Source organism: Lepisma saccharinum, chromosome 27 (genome assembly GCF_977018435.1).
Source record: "Lepisma saccharinum chromosome 27, izLepSacc3.1, whole genome shotgun sequence".
NCBI lineage: Eukaryota > Metazoa > Arthropoda > Insecta > Zygentoma > Lepismatidae > Lepisma > Lepisma saccharinum.
This window is the reverse complement of record NC_139255.1, coordinates 45,636,578-45,660,033: the sequence shown is the minus strand read 5'-3', so window position 1 is coordinate 45,660,033 and position 23,456 is coordinate 45,636,578. Positions and strand designations below refer to the sequence as shown.

Genomic DNA, 23,456 nt, shown 5'->3' with positions numbered 1-23,456 from the left:
TCTTTTTGGAAATCTTGAAAGGTTTGAAATTGAGATCAAAGGAAAAAATCACCACATTTCAACGTTTTAGAGTCCAATTACTTTCGGAACATCTCCAGCAGACTGAGCGAGTCTGTTTAGCGAGCCTAGTGGGTGTGCAGAGCTTGAGCAAGGGGCTTAGCGATAGGTTCTGGTTTGAGATGACGTCAGCGGCTCGCTTGGTTGATTGGCTGCTTCGAGAGTTGCGACTCGTTCCGAAGTTTCAAATGCATAACATCCAAAGATGTTGCGTAAATAATCTTCGTCTACCGAAAGGTGATAGTGTGAACGGCAAGAAAAAGAAACTAAAGATAATAATTTTCTATATAATGTGTATATTCAGTGGCGGTGATTGGGTTCCAAAACCGGAGGGACAAGGTGCCAAAACTGGGGATGCAAAGACAGTATATTTCCGTTTGTATATAAGGTTTAGCATAGTGCGGGGGAAAAGTGGCGAAAAGTGAGGGGCAACTGCCCCTCTTTCCCTCATAATCACCGCCACTGTGTATATTTGTTGCTCACTTTATACACAGAGAGGCTAATCGAGACTTTGCCTACAGTTTAAAGTGAAATCCGAACCACTGTGTGCCTCCACCGGATATCAAACCCGGAACCCCTTCATTACAAGGCGACGACGTTACCCAATCGGGGAGACTCATATATATTAGAAACTCAAAATCTGTGTGATGTAATTTTGCTGTATTATAGTCTAAATGTAATCTGAGACACCAGAGAAACTGTGTGATCATAATTTCCACAGACTATATTGTTTTCATTTTGTGTATCTAAACTACAATTTAATCTTGAGCCAACCCTGCAATGAACGAAACCCAATTCACAAGTTGACTAAAAATAACTCATTACCCGTACAAGAACCGCATATTTTCTCCAGGCAAGGAAATAGCGCCTCTAGCGACCACATGGGAAACCACAAGCTACGTAACCGCGTAATTTGAAATTCCAGCACCAGCGTACCTTGACGTAACAGAGTTCAAGCATGGAGCCACTCCTCCCGCGTACCCTTTCACCTCAGACTGAGGATAAAGGTTACCAATGCTCCGTTTGACAAGAAATGAGATCACAGGCGTGACTTTTTTTTTACCCTCCAATCAATATGAGTTCGTTTATTTTCAGCTGCTTAATAACGTCATTTCGGCAGGGGCACATGCTTCAAACCGAGCTTCCTAAATCGAACAGGGAGATGAATCGGAGCGGCCAAGCTTTCTGAGTTAATTAAACGGACTGGCACAGGTTTTCAAAGCTTCCGCCTTATTGACAGGGCAAATAATATCGCAGAGTGTGCCGTGGGGGCCCGGGTGACACAGAGCCGCGCTCATTTTGCAAATGCAAGGACGGGAATGTGTGTGTGTGTGCGAGAGAGTGGAACCTTCTCATTTTTAGACGCTAAAATGTCTACCTTCCTGGATTTTGGAAGATGGGCTTGACAGCATTTTAAAACACATTTGAGTTTTTTTTGTGCGAATGCCGCAACTTTGGCTGTGAATTTTTAATTCCAAATGAACAATGAATCATTTCCAAACATTATCTCGAAGCTTAGTTTCAACTTCAGTATCAAACTGATATTTTAGTGGCAAGTCTATCTACTGCATCCATAGCTGCACACTGTACCGGGAGCCTATGGAGCAAGGGAACGAAAACACGTCCTCTGCGCAAGTACGATTCGAGAGAACGCGTGAGAGAAGTGAGTGCATGGAGTACAAAACGTGGCTGCAGCTATCAGCCCTTTACAGCAGCGCGCACTGCTTCGCGTTACATCACAAAAACTGTGTATTATTTTTCGTAAACATACAAGGGTTGTTCAAGGTTGACCAAGACTTTCGTGGAATCAATGTAGCGCTGCATTACTTCGGTAGGACAGACCATGATTCCTTGCGAGTAACCATGATCCTTTGCGATGCATTTGGCGCATGCGCATTAGTGTAAACAAAGATGTACGAGGTCTGTTAGAAAAGTAATGAGACTGATTTTCTGTAAACCATGAATTTTATTATTTTTACAAATCAAGGTTATCCCTTTCAAAACAGTTCTCTTGGGCAGCTACACAGCGATCAAGGCGTTGTTTCCATGTTCGTAGCAGTGCTGGAAGGCTTCTGCTGGAATCAGCTCGTCGGTTACACTCTTCTGGATATTATCCAAGTATGAAAATGACGCCCTTTGAAGTGTTTTTTGAGCAAGGGGGATCAAAAAAGTCACAGGGACTGAGATCCGGCAAGTAGGGGCTGAGGAACCACAGGAATGCTTTTTTTGGGAGGGGATTCATTGATGGAGACTGCCGTGTGACATGGTGCGTTGTCGTGGTGCAGCATCCAAGTGTGTGCAATCTTGGCGCACACTTTTCTCATGTCCAAATCTTGTGTTAAAATTTGATGGACGGTAAACACGTTCAAATTTAACTCACTACTGATCATTCTCACCGTCAATCGACGATCTGACCTCACAACAGACTTCACTCTTTCCACATTGTCATCCGTTTCTGAGGTTGAAGGTCTTCCCGCACGAGGTTCGTCTTCCACTTGTTCTCGGCCTTCTAAAAAGGAATTGTGCCATCTGAACACTTGAGCCCTGATAGAGAATGTTCTCCATAAGCCCTTTGTAACTTTTCATAAGTCACAGTATTGGAATCGCCAAGCTTTACACAAAATTTGATGGCACAACGTTGCTCAAACTTTTGCCAATCCATTTTCGTAACGCACCTCACAAACACAACTTCACTTCAGACGCTCTCAACAATCGTGTAGCAACTGTAGCAAGTTGAAACTTGTACTGAGTCAACGGCAAACGTTAACCTAACTGCCGTGTGAAGGTGGAGACAGCAGCGTTGCCGGTTCGTGGACAGTGTTCCCAGTCTCATTACTTTTCTAACGGACCTCGTATCTGTTGCTGTGGAACAGCGGTGTATAATGAAATTTCTCGTGAAGGAGAAGGTGAAACCTGCTGAAATTTTGCGTAGACTTCAAGCACAGTATGGTGAACAAACACTCTCACGGGCAAGAGTGTACGAATGGTGTCAACAGTTCAGTGAGGGGCGGGAGTTGGTAGGAAATGAACCGCACGGACACGTTCGCCCAACTGCGGTCACACCGGTGAATATCGCGCGTGTTGAGCAAGTTATTCATGTGGATTTTTTGGAGAAGGGTGCCACAATTAATGCCCAGTATTACTCACGGTGCTGTACGTGGGGCCGTTCGTAAGAAAAGACCTGGAATGTTGTCGACACATGTCATTCTTCTCCATGACAATGCCAGGCCACACACGGCCCATTTGACTCAAACAACACTGACCAACTTGCACTGGGAGTTTTTACCACAGATTCAATCCCCAGTGATTTCCACTTGGTTGGGGCTCTTAAATAGCATTTGGATGGGACGCACTTCCAGACAAATGAGGAACTCAAGAACGCTGTCCTGCGGTGGTTACGACACCAATCTACTTTTTTCTACGCCAAAGGAATCAAGGAACTTCCACAACGATGGCAACGGTGTCTGGATGTTCAGGGGGAATTCTTTGAGAAACTGACATAGTTTGGTGCGTACAAAGTCATAAGGATAATTTTTAGTGAAGAGATTGAACCTTACGTCCCTTTATCAATTTCATCATATCATCACTCATCCTCATCATCGCGATTAGCCAAAAGTGGCAGAAAAACAACGTAAAATAACCTAATTCAATTAATTTAATCAGCCATATCTCAAATTGCGGACACAAATTTCACTCGAATTTAAACATGCATATCACTTTTGAACAGCACTGGAGCATTGTTCAATTATCCAGAAATAAAAGATGCGGTTATGGACCTCTATTTGTTTCGATTCATCTCCCAGGTGAGAGCTCTCTAAAACCTAAACCACTTTCATTATTGTGCATTGCGAGATTAAGGGGAGAGGGATGGAAATAATTGTAATTATCTAGCAATCAATACTCACGATCTGCGCATTCAACAGGCAGGGAGAACATTTAGTTCGTCTGTGGCAAGGAAGCTAGGCTTCGTTTCACGATACATTTACAATATCCACTCCTTATTTCAATATGTAATTTCTTATTACTCGTGAAGATTACAGTGTCTTGTGTGGATGGCTGCATCCATATCAAACGTGGCAGTCCAGCAAAACAAAATTCCTTTCTTAAAATTTCTAAATTCTTTATGGATTACAGTTACACGAAAATGAAGCGTACCAACGTGTTCCTCTTGAAATTCTAGTCCATTTTCATGTGCCACATGCCTACCTTTACATAATTAAAAAAAAAAAAACACTCAAGGTGAATCCAAGATGGCGGACTTCAAGATGGCCACTATCGATATGTTTACTGATGTTTCACCATCTGCATTGTTTTAAATCGGTGTTTCCATACTTATGGACCACTCTGTTAGGGTTACCAGACGTCCGGTTTTTTCCGGACATGTCCTACATTTTAGCCTTATGTCCGACGTCCAGGAGTAATTTGAAAAATATCACAAATCTCTTCCATTTTGAGGTTTTTATAATATATTAATTAGGAAAATACATGTTTAGGTTAAACAAATGCAAGTTTCTGTGGACTGCGCTCCTAAACTCAATAGTGAAATGTGTTTTGATTCAGTCATTGTCCAAAAAGAGAAATAAAGTTCCTGCCACAACAAAATAAAAAGCAATTAATGGGTCACATTCTGACGATATCACTGATCAGTGTCTTAGTGGAATTTCCTGCCTCGGGGTTTATACTGAAAGAACGAAGTGTTTCCAATTCTTATTCAGTATGTTAATTGTAAAGCAAGGGGTATAAAAAACAAAGATGTTGAACTAAAAACTAGCCTAGATAAAACTTCTGGAACCATTTCATTGCTGATTTTTTTTTTTTTTTTTTTTTTTCTTTTTTTTGTCATTCCAAGACATGACGTGAGAGTAGTTTCATTACCATCAGCACAACGGAGTCATGAGAGATTTTTTTTTTTAAATGTCTGTAAAAAGTTTGGTACTGGGGTTCAGCATAATTTCAAAGAGTTTGACTGTTCAGAGTCGCGGTAGCTCAGTCGTTAGGGCGTCTTACTACCATGCGAGAGACCCTGGTTCGATTCCCGACGAGGGAGAACCGGGATTTTTTTCCACCTGTTCAAGCGGCTCCGGTGTCCACCCAGTGGCGTATAAACTGGGCGCCTGGAGGAAACTCTGGGGGGTAGAGGCGGTCAGGGGAGTGGTGCTGATCACATCACCCCCACATTCGGCCGTGATCAAGAAAGTGTGTAAAAAATATAAATATGCTGACCAAGGCAGTAATTTATTTTATTAAAAACATAAACTAAACGTAACGTTTCAACCTTCAGACTCTGTATCAAGTACAAAAGTAACAAGATACAAAAACAGGGCATTATATATGCACAAACATTACTCCCTCCAGACTATTAGAAAGTTGTTCTGGAACTTTCTAGCAGGTGGCTTTCCCTTGTCAACTGTACTTTCACCTAAAAGGCTAAACATATTTAATTCCATATAGAATGTGGTTGTGCTTTATATCTCACGCTCTTTTCCTTCATTTTTCTTCCTTCTCCTCTCCTCTTTCTCTCTTGTCATTTCCACTCTTTCTAACACCTTCTTCCATTCTTTGTTTAACTTCAGTCCCCCATTCCAGTTCATTGTGTCTTCTTCACCTTTCTTCTCTATTTCCTTGGCCTCCTTCCATTTTCTCACTAGCATTCTCTTCTCCCTTCCTATTTGCTTAGCCTCATCCCACTCTATGTCATGTCCTGTTTCTCTCGTGTGTTTAAATATCGCATTTTTCTCTCTCCTAAGTCTTATATCATTCCTATGTTGTTTCAACCTGTTTCAACTGAAAAGTCTCAAGGGAAAGCCACCTGCTAGAAAGTTCCAGAACAACTTTCTAATAGTCTGGAGGGAGTAATGTTTGTTTATATATAATGCCCTGTTTTTGTATCTTGTTACTTTTATACTTGATATAGTCTGAAGAAGACCTTGCTAGAAGGTTGAAACGTTACGTTTAGTTTATGTTTTTAATAAAATAAATTACTGCCTTGGTCAGCATATTTATATTTTTTTCATTATCATGGAAACAAGGCTTAATGGCGTTATAAAAAAAAGTTTGGTGCCCTAACTCCACCCCCCCCCCCCCATACGCCTTCATGGCGTGGTGCAACGCACAGGGGAACACTTTACTTTTTTTTTTGACTGTTCAGTATCTCAAATATATTTGGACTAAACCTGAAATTTTGATAAAAATTTGCACAACGTATTAAAATTAGTAAGAAGTGTGTTGTGTAGTATTAGTAGAAGGTAAACGCGATAACGTCGGTCGCTGCGTGGGTGGTCTTTAATTTGCACGTATTTAGAACTAATTTGCACGGGTTTTAATTAATTTGCACGTATTTATAACTAATTTGCAAGTACTTAGAGTACTTTACATTTATGTATTTGGATGTTTATAACTTTTTATGAATATATAATTATTTATTTTATGAAAAATATGTATATAGAAGGTAATTAGAGGTACTAAACGGTATGCATATGTTTTTATATTCATTACTGCAAAGTATATAATGTATGAATCGATAATATTAATGTTTATAATATTGAAAATAAGAGTTTATGGTTTATGAACCGCTATGAAAGGAGGTAATGGGTGTAGGTACAGGTCCAATTACGAAAGAAGACGGTCCCGGTACTCGAACCCGCGATATGTAATATTATTAATTAGTACTATGTAATAATGTATGTTATTATGTTATGAAAGACGATGGTACGACACGCTAGACAGGAGACGGTGAACTCCGCGCTGAGGGTAGAGGAGAAAGGAATTTGGAGGATGAGCGGTCAAGGTCAAATGACGTCAGAACGCTAGGACAAAGAAAGAACCCGATTCACCAATCAGAGAACGCGTCGGTAGATTTTCAAAACCGGTTTTTTCCAAGGTTAACCAGTACGCAAGAACAGAGGAAAGGTATGCAATACTGTAGGGCGGGGGAGGGATTCAACCAGACAACAAAGGATGTCTGGAAATGCGCAGCAAGGGTCAAATTTTTTGAATCTATGCGTCATTTGTAGAACCGGTTTCCGCCGCCAATTAATATTCCGCTCAGGTTTGCCTCCAAGGCACAGGACGCACACAAGGAAAAAGGATTTTTGGATACCCAATTAGATTGGAGCGAGAACTTTACTCTGAACAAGGAGAACGAAGCGTAAGGGTTTTTTATATGTACTAGGAAGAAGGGAGAGCTATCAGGGACTGGGCCTACAGTTTTCACTATTTGCTTTTATCACGGGGTATCGAACCTAGGACCCTTTGATTATTGATTTAGGTAGTAAATTTATGTTACTGTGTGCTATTTAACATAATATTGAACTTATTTTTTACCAAACTTTGACTTTATGTCAAATCTTTTACAACTTTATGTTAATTTTTTTACCAAAATAACACTATTTGTACTATTCAAGCAACATTTTTTATTAAATTTTGGACTCACAAAAACATTTTTCAACTTTTAACTTATTATTTTACAACTTTATGTTAATTTTTTATCAAAATAACACTATTTGTACTATTCAGGCAACATTTTTTATTAAATTTTTGACTCACAAAGACATTTTTTACCAAACTTTGACTTTATGTCAAATCTTTTACAACTTTAAGTTAATTTTTTACCAAAATAACACTATTTATACTATTCAGGAAAGACTTTTAGTTATATTTTCGACACACAAAGTGTGTGTTCTCAACTTTTATTTGTTTATTTCACAAATTTAAAACCTATTTTTACCAAAATAACACTATTTATACTATTCAGGAAAGACTTTTAGTTACATTTTCGACACACAAAGTGTGTGTTCTCAACTTTTAACTTATTATTTCACAAATTTATATCTATTTTTACCAAAATAACACTATTTATACTATTCAGGAAAGACTTTTAGTTATATTTTCGACACACAAAGTGTGTGTTCTCAACTTTTATTTGTTTATTTACACAAGTTTAGCCTAATATTTACTCAAATAACACGATTTGAACGTGTTTTTTTTATTACATTTTAGACTCACAAAGATATTTTTACAACTTTTTAACTTATTATTTTACAATTTTATACCTTATTTTACCAAAGCAAGACGTCTTAGTCTATTCAAGAAAGAGTTTTCAATTATATTTTGGATGCACAAAGAGATGTTTTCAACTTTTTTACTGATTTTTTTGCAGGGTTTATATTAATTTTTATTTATTTTGTTTGTATCCAACATTCACTAATTTGTAACTTAGAGTTTAGTATTTATTTAAATCTTTTCAAAAACACTAAAGAAAAAGTACTTTTAGCTACAATTTAAGCCACAGAATATATTATTAGTATTATTATTATTATGGTTTACTGATTTCCACTATGCCATTTTTTTGTATTTCTATATTAATTTAGAGCAGGTTACGCCTGCCACGTAGGAAAGTTCGTTTATTTTAGAGTTTGCTGAGTATTTTGTTACTGTTGTACTAGGTAAAAGTTTTCTAAATATACCAGATAGGGCTCCATATATTTTTGTTTTTGCTATTGTGGAGATGATGCGATCAGCACCACTCTCCATCTGCTTTTTATTTTATGTACCCAATATTATTTTGAGGCTTAGTGAATTCTAGAGACTATTTATGCAGGAGAGAAGGCTTGAAAATTTTGATCTCAGACAACCCACAACTATTTGTCAGAGTATTTTAAAGGATATTTTATACTTATTATGTGTCACTAGAATATCAAAGCTTGCTTAATTGTTATGTCTGTAACGCTGTTATTGTATTTCTAGCTAAGGCTTACTGGATAAAGTACAGGAAATGTTTAACATTTCGACTATTTGCTTTTATACGAGGCCAATTTTTTAGTGTAACGAAAATTATTGTGTGTCTATAAAGACTAAAATCCCTTTATCGATGGGTCCATAACTGGACGCTTACCAACATTGTTTTTTGTTTTTTTTAAATATAACCATTTATCAATATATTGACAATTCACAGGACAAGTCGAAGTTCAAAGACGACTTACTATATGGACCAAGGGTCCACTTGCTAAACTTATTTTCTATGCTAGAAGAATAATTTAGCCTTATAGCCTTTTTCAAGGTATTTTTTGAAGTATTACTGGTTTTTGGGTGCATCAACATTTGGGTTAATTCCATTTGGTTATTATACGAGGCTACAATCACTATCTGAACACTGAAATTCTCTGATTGAAACTAAAAGCTTAGGCTGTAACTAGGGACTTAGTATGTATATAGACAATTTATAGGACAACACGAACCTTACAAAGGATTGTAGGCCAACACGCCAGAGCTTTGTTAACCTGCAAGAAGCATTTACAGCTAATGCTACGAGGAAATGAGGTTGATTTTTTACTGTTTCACAAGAATGCTACCTTTTATACACCCAATATTTGCTTTTTCAAATAACTACATGTACCAGAAGTACTTACAGGGCAACTCTAACTAGACTTCGATTTATATAAATGTAGCAAGAACTATATTTCTGAGGAAGTACGCAAAAGCAGATTACCCGATTAAAGTATCTGAAAAACAGATTTTTCTATGTAAGTATATTTTTATTGACTGGATTATTTAACAGATCAAACAGGAAGACTGCAAAATTCATTAAATGTAGTTCTATAGTATAGGTGGTTTCAGAGATAAAAAAGAACAAATATAAGATTTCGCTTATTTTGCTTCTGAGGCTAATCGCGACGCTAAGGGTAAATGGCGAGGAAATGTAACGGAGGAGAAACAGTCCCAAAAGTTATGGGCTGCATGTAAGTTAATACCACAGAGATATTACAGTAGGTGTAGGTTCTATCACCAGAACATTTCTATCATAATAATACTGGTTATGCTGTACTGTTAGCTAAAGATGCTGATATTTGAGAAACTTAAAAGCTTATTTGCAAAATTTTAAGATAAATAATAATCTGTTAGACTGTAAACATATTTTATATCCATTCTGCTCAAGATCCTATGACAAAATTTAAAAATTGTAATCGCCCAGACAGGGACTCGAACCCTGGACAGATAAGTTAAAAGCTTAACGCTATACCAACTAAGCTATCTGGACACAAGGTATTTTTTGAAAAGTTAGTTATGTTAAGAAATATATTGGAACATTTCAGAATACTTTTGGCCTGGTTCGGCAGAGAAGGAGACAACATTTCCAAATTTTTACAGACTGGGTGTATTTTTCCACTATAGAGGCCTTCACTATATGTAATTCGAAACGCTAAAGTTCAGCTAGTTTCCAAAATTGAGGTAAAGATTGTGTTTGGCGAGATTAACAAGTTACAATTATATCCAGTTACGGACAAATAAAGCTAAAACTCTCAGATTTACTGTACTAGCCAAGTTTTAGTAACATTTTTTTCATTTTAGTACAAATACCAAAGAAATAGGTATATTTTATTTATAATTTGACAAAATGTACTAGTATTTAATTCACAAAGTTAGGTAAAAAACAGTATTTTTAAAAAATATTGTTACTGCCTTCAAATTTTATGTTATTTAGCCACTAACAACTGGTTTACACTGTTTGGCATCCTTTAAATAGGAAAAGAAGAAATTATTTGTTTAGTATTTTTACTATTTTATATTTATTTAAGAAAACAATTCTACAGTTTAACTTAATTTTTAACAAATTGTTACTAATTTATATATCAAAGTTATGTTATTTAGAGTGTATGAAGGCGTATAAAGTTAATATTTGTACTTATCAGTGCAACTAACAATTATATTTTACACACAAAAGATGATGTTTACAGTTAAATTATTTGAATCAGAGAATAATATTTTACAGTAATTGATTCATTCAGCACTAGTCAGTACTTTTACGCATCAGAAAGTTTTCTTAATTTTCTATTACGCATGCTATTTTGGGCTATTCTTAAAATGTATTTCTAAGGCAAACTGGTTTAATTTTCTGCTTGTAATGCAAAGTTGACATAGTTTTCGCACAATGCATTGTACATTTGTTATATTCTCTACTTACAATCCAAATATTATGCTTATTTAATGTATAACTAACTAACTCTCTAGCCTTTTTAAACCCGAAGGTTCATGGCTGCAGCAACACATGCCTTTCATCTGTCCCTGTCCTGAGCAAGATCTATATACTCCTTTCCTTCCCTACCAATTTCCTTTAGGTACATCTCTACATTATCCCTCCATCTTTGTTTCGGTCTTCCTATTGGTCTTTTACCATCAGGTTTCCCAACAAGAATCCTGTCTACTTTTCTTTCCTCTCCCTTTTGTACCATATGATCTACACAACTAAGTCTTTTTGATTTAATTATTCTAATAATATCTGGACATGAATACAAATTATGTACTTCTAAATTATGTAAACTTCTCCACTCATCTGTCTCCTCATCTGTTTTAGGCCCAAATATTTTCCTAACGATTTTATTTTCAAATACCCTCAATTTATGTTCCTTTTTCAATGTAAGGGACCAAGTTTATTTACTGTATTTAACTTTTATTTTTTGTAATTAACAAAAATTAAAAGCTTATACTGTAGTTATTATATTTTTTTCTATCAACTTCTTTTGAAATTAATATTATTAGTTATAGTCTTTGATTTATAACTATATTGCATTTTTATCAATTTATCTAAGAGTACACACAGACAAACATATGTGTACACACTTTTATGTACATAGATATGCCTTTTTTTTTCAATATTTTAGTATGAAGATTGCACTTTAGCTATTCAAGCAAGGGTAGGAAAGGTAGGATTTCTGATAATTTGTTGCAGGATTTTGCTGTCCAAGTATAGATGAGAACTGAGCTGGGAGACTGTTTTGAACCTTTTCATGAGAGTTTGCATGTGAACTGTATGCAAATTGAGCACTATTGACTGTGCATGCTTCTAAGTTTTGCTGTTATTTCACATCAACTCTGTGAGACTGTAGACAGTTTTCCCTTTTCAAGTAGTTTTTATTGATTGTATTTGTATATGTTTTGGGGACTTAACAGTTTTATATTATGAGGCAGTTTATTGTAGAATATTTTTACCTGATGGTATGATATATTGAGTGTCTGCTGTTTTACTTGTAATTATTTTACCCTTTTGTGTTGTGTATTTGACTATATTTTGTCCAAGTTCGTAGTATTTAGAATAATTGTTATTGACTTGTAGATGTAGGGAGTAATAATCCTTTGCAAGATGCCCTATATTTTAGTCTGAACATTATTCTTAGTGCTCACTTTTGAAGCCGTAGTATTCTGGTAGTATTATTAATGTAGAGGTAAATTAGGCTGAAATGTAGGCATTTTTCTGATAAATTATACTCACTTAGTTGTTTCAGCAGGTAGAGGTTGCATGATGGTTTACTGCTGATGATGTTAATTTGCTCTTCTTATGTACTATGTATGATGTAGCTTACTTGAGTAATTGGAATTTTCTAATGAAAAAAGGATTGCTTGTCTATTTTATTCCTATGTTGTTGAGTTTGTCCATAAGCAAACCATGTTTTTACTCTATCCTATGCCTTGGAAGAATCTAGATATATTGTGTTTGCAATTTTATGTTTCTTTAAGATTTCAGCTATGTAGTTTTTTAAACTGTGCTGTGGGTGTGACTATTGATTTCTCTTTCTGGATGCCATGTTGGTTTCTGTGTATTTCTCTTGCTGCTTTAATTTGACTTAGGTTGTTTGCTTTCTTTCTTAGATTTTATTTGTTTATTTGTTCAGTATTTTTTATTTTTTGAATTTTAATTACTTTAATTTTATATAAACTAATACATTTTATTTTAACAACAAAGGAATTTACTCTAGTATAAAAAACTTCTACTAACAAATATGTACTATTATAACTTCTAATTTGAGAAAATTGTATTTTTGAAATTTTAATTACTTTAATTTTACATTAACTAACATATTTGACTTTAACAACAACAAAAAAGTACTCTAGTATAAAAACTTCTACTAACAAAAATGTACTATTATAACTTTTAATTTTAGAAAATTGTATTATTAAAACTTTAACTTTGAAAAATTGAATTTTAACACATTTTGACTTTAACAATGTACTTCGAATTTTTTTATAAAAGAATATTAAAAAATAAAAAATACTGAACAAATAAACAAATAAAATCTAAGAAAGAAAGCAAACAACCTAAGTCAAATTAAAGCAGCAAGAGAAATACACAGAAACCAACATGGCATCCAGAAAGAGAAATCAATAGTCACACCCACAGCACAGTTTAAAAAACTACATAGCTGAAATCTTAAAGAAACATAAAATTGCAAACACAATATATCTAGATTCTTCCAAGGCATAGGATAGAGTAAAAACATGGTTTGCTTATGGACAAACTCAACAACATAGGAATAAAATAGACAAGCAATCCTTTTTTCATTAGAAAATTCCAATTACTCAAGTAAGCTACATCATACATAGTACATAAGAAGAGCAAATTAACATCATCAGCAGTAAACCATCATGCAACCTCTACCTGCTGAAACAACTAAGTGAGTATAATTTATCAGAAAAATGCCTACATTTCAGCCTAATTTACCTCTACATTAATAATACTACCAGAATACTACGGCTTCAAAAGTGAGCACTAAGAATAATGTTCAGACTAAAATATAGGGCATCTTGCAAAGGATTATTACTCCCTTCATCTACAAGTCAATAACAATTATTCTAAATACTACGAACTTGGACAAAATATAGTCAAATACACAACACAAAAGGGTAAAATAATTACAAGTAAAACAGCAGACACTCAATATATCATACCATCAGGTAAAAATATTCTACAATAAACTGCCTCATAATATAAAACTGTTAAGTCCCCAAAACATATACAAATACAATCAATAAAAACTACTTGAAAAGGGAAAACTGTCTACAGTCTCACAGAGTTGATGTGAAATAACAGCAAAACTTAGAAGCATGCACAGTCAATAGTGCTCAATTTGCATACAGTTCACATGCAAACTCTCATGAAAAGGTTCAAAACAGTCTCCCAGCTCAGTTCTCATCTATACTTGGACAGCAAAATCCTGCAACAAATTATCAGAAATCCTACCTTTCCTACCCTTGCTTGAATAGCTAAAGTGCAATCTTCATACTAAAATATTGAAAAAAAAAGGCATATCTATGTACATAAAAGTGTGTACACATATGTTTGTCTGTGTGTACTCTTAGATAAATTGATAAAAATGCAATATAGTTATAAATCAAAGACTATAACTAATAATATTAATTTCAAAAGAAGTTGATAGAAAAAAATATAATAACTACAGTATAAGCTTTTAATTTTTGTTAATTACAAAAAATAAAAGTTAAATACAGTAAATAAACTTGGTCCCTTACATTGAAAAAGGAACATAAATTGAGGGTATTTGAAAATAAAATCGTTAGGAAAATATTTGGGCCTAAAACAGATGAGGAGACAGATGAGTGGAGAAGTTTACATAATTTAGAAGTACATAATTTGTATTCATGTCCAGATATTATTAGAATAATTAAATCAAAAAGACTTAGTTGTGTAGATCATATGGTACAAAAGGGAGAGGAAAGAAAAGTAGACAGGATTCTTGTTGGGAAACCTGATGGTAAAAGACCAATAGGAAGACCGAAACAAAGATGGAGGGATAATGTAGAGATGTACCTAAAGGAAATTGGTAGGGAAGGAAAGGAGTATATAGATCTTGCTCAGGACAGGGACAGATGAAAGGCATGTGTTGCTGCAGCCATGAACCTTCGGGTTTAAAAAGGCTAGAGAGTTAGTTAGTTATACATTAAATAAGCATAATATTTGGATTGTAAGTAGAGAATATAACAAATGTACAATGCATTGTGCGAAAACTATGTCAACTTTGCATTACAAGCAGAAAATTAAACCAGTTTGCCTTAGAAATACATTTTAAGAATAGCCCAAAATAGCATGCGTAATAGAAAATTAAGAAAACTTTCTGATGCGTAAAAGTACTGACTAGTGCTGAATGAATCAATTACTGTAAAATATTATTCTCTGATTCAAATAATTTAACTGTAAACATCATCTTTTGTGTGTAAAATATAATTGTTAGTTGCACTGATAAGTACAAATATTAACTTTATACGCCTTCATACACTCTAAATAACATAACTTTGATATATAAATTAGTAACAATTTGTTAAAAATTAAGTTAAACTGTAGAATTGTTTTCTTAAATAAATATAAAATAGTAAAAATACTAAACAAATAATTTCTTCTTTTCCTATTTAAAGGATGCCAAACAGTGTAAACCAGTTGTTAGTGGCTAAATAACATAAAATTTGAAGGCAGTAACAATATTTTTTAAAAATACTGTTTTTTACCTAACTTTGTGAATTAAATACTAGTACATTTTGTCAAATTATAAATAAAATATACCTATTTCTTTGGTATTTGTACTAAAATGAAAAAAATGTTACTAAAACTTGGCTAGTACAGTAAATCTGAGAGTTTTAGCTTTATTTGTCCGTAACTGGATATAATTGTAACTTGTTAATCTCGCCAAACACAATCTTTACCTCAATTTTGGAAACTAGCTGAACTTTAGCGTTTCGAATTACATATAGTGAAGGCCTCTATAGTGGAAAAATACACCCAGTCTGTAAAAATTTGGAAATGTTGTCTCCTTCTCTGCCGAACCAGGCCAAAAGTATTCTGAAATGTTCCAATATATTTCTTAACATAACTAACTTTTCAAAAAATACCTTGTGTCCAGATAGCTTAGTTGGTATAGCGTTAAGCTTTTAACTTATCTGTCCAGGGTTCGAGTCCCTGTCTGGGCGATTACAATTTTTAAATTTTGTCATAGGATCTTGAGCAGAATGGATATAAAATATGTTTACAGTCTAACAGATTATTATTTATCTTAAAATTTTGCAAATAAGCTTTTAAGTTTCTCAAATATCAGCATCTTTAGCTAACAGTACAGCATAACCAGTATTATTATGATAGAAATGTTCTGGTGATAGAACCTACACCTACTGTAATATCTCTGTGGTATTAACTTACATGCAGCCCATAACTTTTGGGACTGTTTCTCCTCCGTTACATTTCCTCGCCATTTACCCTTAGCGTCGCGATTAGCCTCAGAAGCAAAATAAGCGAAATCTTATATTTGTTCTTTTTTATCTCTGAAACCACCTATACTATAGAACTACATTTAATGAATTTTGCAGTCTTCCTGTTTGATCTGTTAAATAATCCAGTCAATAAAAATATACTTACATAGAAAAATCTGTTTTTCAGATACTTTAATCGGGTAATCTGCTTTTGCGTACTTCCTCAGAAATATAGTTCTTGCTACATTTATATAAATCGAAGTCTAGTTAGAGTTGCCCTGTAAGTACTTCTGGTACATGTAGTTATTTGAAAAAGCAAATATTGGGTGTATAAAAGGTAGCATTCTTGTGAAACAGTAAAAAATCAACCTCATTTCCTCGTAGCATTAGCTGTAAATGCTTCTTGCAGGTTAACAAAGCTCTGGCGTGTTGGCCTACAATCCTTTGTAAGGTTCGTGTTGTCCTATAAATTGTCTATATACATACTAAGTCCCTAGTTACAGCCTAAGCTTTTAGTTTCAATCAGAGAATTTCAGTGTTCAGATAGTGATTGTAGCCTCGTATAATAACCAAATGGAATTAACCCAAATGTTGATGCACCCAAAAACCAGTAATACTTCAAAAAATACCTTGAAAAAGGCTATAAGGCTAAATTATTCTTCTAGCATAGAAAATAAGTTTAGCAAGTGGACCCTTGGTCCATATAGTAAGTCGTCTTTGAACTTCGACTTGTCCTGTGAATTGTCAATATATTGATAAATGGTTATATTTAAAAAAAACAAAAAACAATGTTGGTAAGCGTCCAGTTATGGACCCATCGATAAAGGGATTTTAGTCTTTATAGACACACAATAATTTTCGTTACACTAAAAAATTGGCCTCGTATAAAAGCAAATAGTCGAAATGTTAAACATTTCCTGTACTTTATCCAGTAAGCCTTAGCTAGAAATACAATAACAGCGTTACAGACATAACAATTAAGCAAGCTTTGATATTCTAGTGACACATAATAAGTATAAAATATCCTTTAAAATACTCTGACAAATAGTTGTGGGTTGTCTGAGATCAAAATTTTCAAGCCTTCTCTCCTGCATAAATAGTCTCTAGAATTCACTAAGCCTCAAAATAATATTGGGTACATAAAATAAAAAGCAGATGGAGAGTGGTGCTGATCGCATCATCTCCACAATAGCAAAAACAAAAATATATGGAGCCCTATCTGGTATATTTAGAAAACTTTTACCTAGTACAACAGTAACAAAATACTCAGCAAACTCTAAAATAAACGAACTTTCCTACGTGGCAGGCGTAACCTGCTCTAAATTAATATAGAAATACAAAAAAATGGCATAGTGGAAATCAGTAAACCATAATAATAATAATACTAATAATATATTCTGTGGCTTAAATTGTAGCTAAAAGTACTTTTTCTTTAGTGTTTTTGAAAAGATTTAAATAAATACTAAACTCTAAGTTACAAATTAGTGAATGTTGGATACAAACAAAATAAATAAAAATTAATATAAACCCTGCAAAAAAATCAGTAAAAAAGTTGAAAACATCTCTTTGTGCATCCAAAATATAATTGAAAACTCTTTCTTGAATAGACTAAGACGTCTTGCTTTGGTAAAATAAGGTATAAAATTGTAAAATAATAAGTTAAAAAGTTGTAAAAATATCTTTGTGAGTCTAAAATGTAATAAAAAAAACACGTTCAAATCGTGTTATTTGAGTAAATATTAGGCTAAACTTGTGTAAATAAACAAATAAAAGTTGAGAACACACACTTTGTGTGTCGAAAATATAACTAAAAGTCTTTCCTGAATAGTATAAATAGTGTTATTTTGGTAAAAATAGATATAAATTTGTGAAATAATAAGTTAAAAGTTGAGAACACACACTTTGTGTGTCGAAAATGTAACTAAAAGTCTTTCCTGAATAGTATAAATAGTGTTATTTTGGTAAAAATAGGTTTTAAATTTGTGAAATAAACAAATAAAAGTTGAGAACACACACTTTGTGTGTCGAAAATATAACTAAAAGTCTTTCCTGAATAGTATAAATAGTGTTATTTTGGTAAAAAATTAACTTAAAGTTGTAAAAGATTTGACATAAAGTCAAAGTTTGGTAAAAAATGTCTTTGTGAGTCAAAAATTTAATAAAAAATGTTGCCTGAATAGTACAAATAGTGTTATTTTGATAAAAAATTAACATAAAGTTGTAAAATAATAAGTTAAAAGTTGAAAAATGTTTTTGTGAGTCCAAAATTTAATAAAAAATGTTGCTTGAATAGTACAAATAGTGTTATTTTGGTAAAAAAATTAACATAAAGTTGTAAAAGATTTGACATAAAGTCAAAGTTTGGTAAAAAATAAGTTCAATATTATGTTAAATAGCACACAGTAACATAAATTTACTACCTAAATCAATAATCAAAGGGTCCTAGGTTCGATACCCCGTGATAAAAGCAAATAGTGAAAACTGTAGGCCCAGTCCCTGATAGCTCTCCCTTCTTCCTAGTACATATAAAAAACCCTTACGCTTCGTTCTCCTTGTTCAGAGTAAAGTTCTCGCTCCAATCTAATTGGGTATCCAAAAATCCTTTTTCCTTGTGTGCGTCCTGTGCCTTGGAGGCAAACCTGAGCGGAATATTAATTGGCGGCGGAAACCGGTTCTACAAATGACGCATAGATTCAAAAAATTTGACCCTTGCTGCGCATTTCCAGACATCCTTTGTTGTCTGGTTGAATCCCTCCCCCGCCCTACAGTATTGCATACCTTTCCTCTGTTCTTGCGTACTGGTTAACCTTGGAAAAAACCGGTTTTGAAAATCTACCGACGCGTTCTCTGATTGGTGAATCGGGTTCTTTCTTTGTCCTAGCGTTCTGACGTCATTTGACCTTGACCGCTCATCCTCCAAATTCCTTTCTCCTCTACCCTCAGCGCGGAGTTCACCGTCTCCTGTCTAGCGTGTCGTACCATCGTCTTTCATAACATAATAACATACATTATTACATAGTACTAATTAATAATATTACATATCGCGGGTTCGAGTACCGGGACCGTCTTCTTTCGTAATTGGACCTGTACCTACACCCATTACCTCCTTTCATAGCGGTTCATAAACCATAAACTCTTATTTTCAATATTATAAACATTAATATTATCGATTCATACATTATATACTTTGCAGTAATGAATATAAAAACATATGCATACCGTTTAGTACCTCTAATTACCTTCTATATACATATTTTTCATAAAATAAATAATTATATATTCATAAAAAGTTATAAACATCCAAATACATAAATGTAAAGTACTCTAAGTACTTGCAAATTAGTTATAAATACGTGCAAATTAATTAAAACCCGTGCAAATTAGTTCTAAATACGTGCAAATTAAAGACCACCCACGCAGCGACCGACGTTATCGCGTTTACCTTCTACTAGTATTGATTACAAGTTTGGAAATTTTGCATTAAGGAATGTAAGTAATCAGATTTTTAAAAGGTGAAAAGTGTAAATTTTAAATTACTTTCTAACATGTTCTGGAAATGTGTATTACATATTGTGAGTGTCTGATGTCCTGCATTTTGACTTAAAGTCCTACATTTTGCGACATATGTCCTATTGTTCCCTTAGAGCGATCTGGTAATCATACACACTGTATATTAAAATGCTACAGACTCGATTCCTCCCAGCAGTTACTAACCGAAGCACCCCTCTGTGATTGCAGGTGGAGAATTCCCTGTCCACGTACGAGCCCCACGCATGCGTCGTCGTGTACTCCATCGTCGACAGGGCGTCCTTTCAGGTGGCGGAGGACATCCTCAACTACCTCTGGAGGGAGAACTACACGAAGGAGAAGTCCGTCATTGTAACCGGCAACAAAGCTGACCTCGCAAGGTCAAGGGTCATTCCTACAAATGGTAAGACTTTCTTCTTCTCAATATCTGTTCACTATTACCACTACTACTAGGCAGAATTACCACAATCTGAGAGCATAATTTCCATTTCCCAGGTACAAAAGTTCCCTTCCCTTGTTAGAAAAAATTAAATCTGTGGTTGCAAAGTTCAGAATTACTATTATTATTAGATAAAGACATGCAAAGCATCAACGTACTCAAATATTAGGAGAACAAAATAGGAGAAAATCAAGATTATGTACGCTTATCAAAAAATAAACAAAATATGGAAAATTTTATGAATTTATATACTATATAGGCAAGCCGTAACAAGTATAACTTAATATAAAAGTATTGTGCAGGGAACGAAAATTGTTTTTGCACTTATAGAATAAAGACTGTAAATTTAAAGATTTCATTCACTTATAGTGCAGAAATTACCAAGAAATAATCACTTTTAAATATAACCCTTTGAAATTTCTCAACTCTTTCACTTGTTTGAGATCGTGGAAGTCGAAAGTCAGCCAGTTGTAGTTCCTCTATTGTGCGGAAATACAGTGAACTCTCCTTAATTCGAACTTGGATAATTCAAATTACTTGGTAATTCGAACAGAAATTAATTCCCCTTTTGAATCATCTTTAATGATGCATATTTTTGTTATTTTTTTGTGCCCTTGGAGTTCAAATTAAAACGACTCTACTCTATGAGTATAAGATAATGCTGTGTGATTTCTATGATGATAAAACAAGTGTTTAAAACGCGGGGAAAACAATGGGTTTGTGTTCGTAGTTTTATCTGCTGACCGTATTGGGCGCTGCAGTCGGAATTTAATTCGAAATAGTTTCGCTTCCAGTCCAATGCTTCAAGACTGAACTTCGAGACCATTCTCGAAGTAGGTATGTTCTCTTCAAGTACGATCTTGCACCTTTCGGACACGACATTACCCTGCTTCCCCTGAGAAAAAATCTGTGGGCGGTATTGTTCATAGATTCTAACTCGTTGATCCCTACATTCGAATAATCCCGAGCATGTAGGTAGGTTACACATTGATTTTCCAACCCATGTAGGTTCTTTATTCAGCATGCTCGGTGTAATGTTCCAATCTATTGTCATGGTATTAACAATTGATGAAATGCGCATTATTATCGAACAAAAAGGTCTAACTAGAATCTCGTTATGTTTTTTTACAGAGGGAAAGTCGTTAGCAAGCTCTCATGACTGCAAGTTCATAGAGACATCTAGCGGAATCCAGCACAACGTTGACGAGCTGTTGGTGGGGGTCGTGAAGCAGATAAGACTGAAGGAGAGCAGGGAACGAAAACGCAACAAAAAGAAGAAGTTGTACGGATCTAAGACTTCCTTGTCCTTGAACATTGCCAGGGAAATCCTGAACAAGATGTGTATTAACGATAGCAAGTCGAAATCGTGCGAGAACCTTCACGTTCTGTAAATATGCCAATGTACTTTCATGTCTTCGCAGTTCATCTTCCAACGTTTTTTCACTTCGACTATCAGAATGGCGGAAAATGGAAAGAGTGGCTTCCTTGCTTTTCTCTACAAAAACCTTTTTTCTGGAAAGGTTCGAAATTGAGTGGAGACGTTCATCTGAGTTGAACGGGTCAATGAACAGTTCATAATGTAATCTAAACTGACGCTTTCAATGGCTCCATTTACTTGTTCGTCTTGACGTCAGAACTGCTGCGTTTTGCCAATGCCTTCTTATAAGAAGGCCTGTGCAGAGATTACTTCTTTACGAGCAACGTCATCATTGGTAGGTCATTGATCGTAACATGCTATCAATATCTATTGCACTTATTACACTATATCCACACACACAGCCGTCATACTACAATAATGTAGTGTAAACTGTCAGTTTTCTGCCTATTTAACACACATGTGCTTCTGTAACGCTGATATCAGATTGCGATCGATGACCTACAAATGATGACGTTGCACACAAACAAGAAACATATGCACAGGCTTTGTTATAAGAAGGCTTTGGTTTTAAGCACCCATATAGGCAAGCCATAACATGGAAGATGTTAATATTTCACCTCTATCCAATGCAGTATATGCAACGTGCCTAATGAGGTATTGAGTCCACTTTATGCACAGATAGGCTAATCGGAACTAGATGTACAATTTAAAGTGGTATCCAAACCACTCTGTACCTCCACCTGACTACAAGGCGAACGACATTACCACTATGGCATCGGGGAAGCGCCCAAGGGGATTGATGGAGGATATATTCCCCCATTATCTCAGTGAGAGTAGATGTAGAAATTTGTATTAATCAAAGCTTAGGCTATAGAGGAAAAGGTCTAAATATGGGCCCCCTTTTTATGTTGTCATTTTCGGAGGAAAAAATTAATATATCAAGCACCTGCCTTTAAAATGCATATCTATGAAATATATACTTAAATGTAATAGCATGCTAAAGTATAGAAGGTCTCCATTTTTTTTAAAAAAAAAAGCAATTTCCAAAAAATGGTAAAACGATGTATTTCAAAATTTTGGTTTAAATATGGGCTACTAGTGGCAATATCACAAAAAGCAATTAAAATTTAAAAAAACAGTCATGTATCGCTAAAACATTATAAAATTCATATTTATGAATAATCTGTTGTTTTGAAAATCACGCGGAATGGGAAAAATCGAAATTAAGGAAAACATCCAAATATTTGTTGAAAATGTGATCTCAACATTAGACGTCATAGCCCATATTTAGACCATCACGCTATTTTTTCTTCAATTTATTTTCGCTCTCTGTGGTACATATTTCACAAACAAATCATGGCATTATAAAAGCCCACATTTGTTTTATGTAACGCTAATATCACAATCTATACAAATCAGATGAGAATTCAGAAAACGCCGAGTTAAAACATACCTGCAAAAAGTTTTGGGAGGTCGCAATTCTATAACAGCGTCCAAGGCCGAAACTAACCACCACTTTCTCTTGCGAATTGGCGCCGCAACTTTTGTCCTTGACAGATAACCAGTTCCAATAGCCTCTACCAGGCTGCAGCACCTAGTAGCGCTGATAACTCCAAAACCCATATTTAAACCTTCACCCATATTTAGACCTTCTCCTCTAACAATACACGGTACCTTGGATATATGCAAACAATTCTTCACAATTACAAAAACGTAAGTTATGCAATGCTAGACAGCTCCAAAGATAAATTAATATTCTTAAAATATATTTTTTGCAAATCCCTAAAGCAGCTAAAACATGTCACATGAGGAGCATTACACTACGAGTACAAGTCAAGTTGAAATGATGATTTCTTTTTTAAACTAATATCTTAATTTATAGAATAGTACAATATATCTGCAATGTTTGTTTTCGGTTGACTGGTTCGCTTAATGAATGTCCCATGTTTCTACTGTTGTGTTAACTGCAAGTGTTATGACAGACAAGAGAATGGTGCAAGCTTCCATGACTTTCATTACATATTTGATTCT

The 23,456-nt window shown here is 34.6% G+C and overlaps 1 protein-coding gene across 1 annotated transcript in view; it reads left to right on the top strand.

The window, feature by feature from the left end:
• Nucleotides 1-21,647, top strand: part of Rgk2 (Rad, Gem/Kir family member 2) — a 362,761-nt gene extending 341,114 nt beyond the window's left edge. Inside the window, exons 5-6 of the mRNA XM_083113250.1 lie at nucleotides 19,819-20,011; nucleotides 21,179-21,647. Coding sequence (XP_082969376.1) covers nucleotides 19,819-20,011; nucleotides 21,179-21,438 — 453 coding nt within the window. The 3' untranslated portion in view covers nucleotides 21,439-21,647. The remainder of the gene's footprint in view (nucleotides 1-19,818; nucleotides 20,012-21,178) is intronic.
• The last annotated feature ends 1,809 nt before the right edge of the window (nucleotides 21,648-23,456 follow it).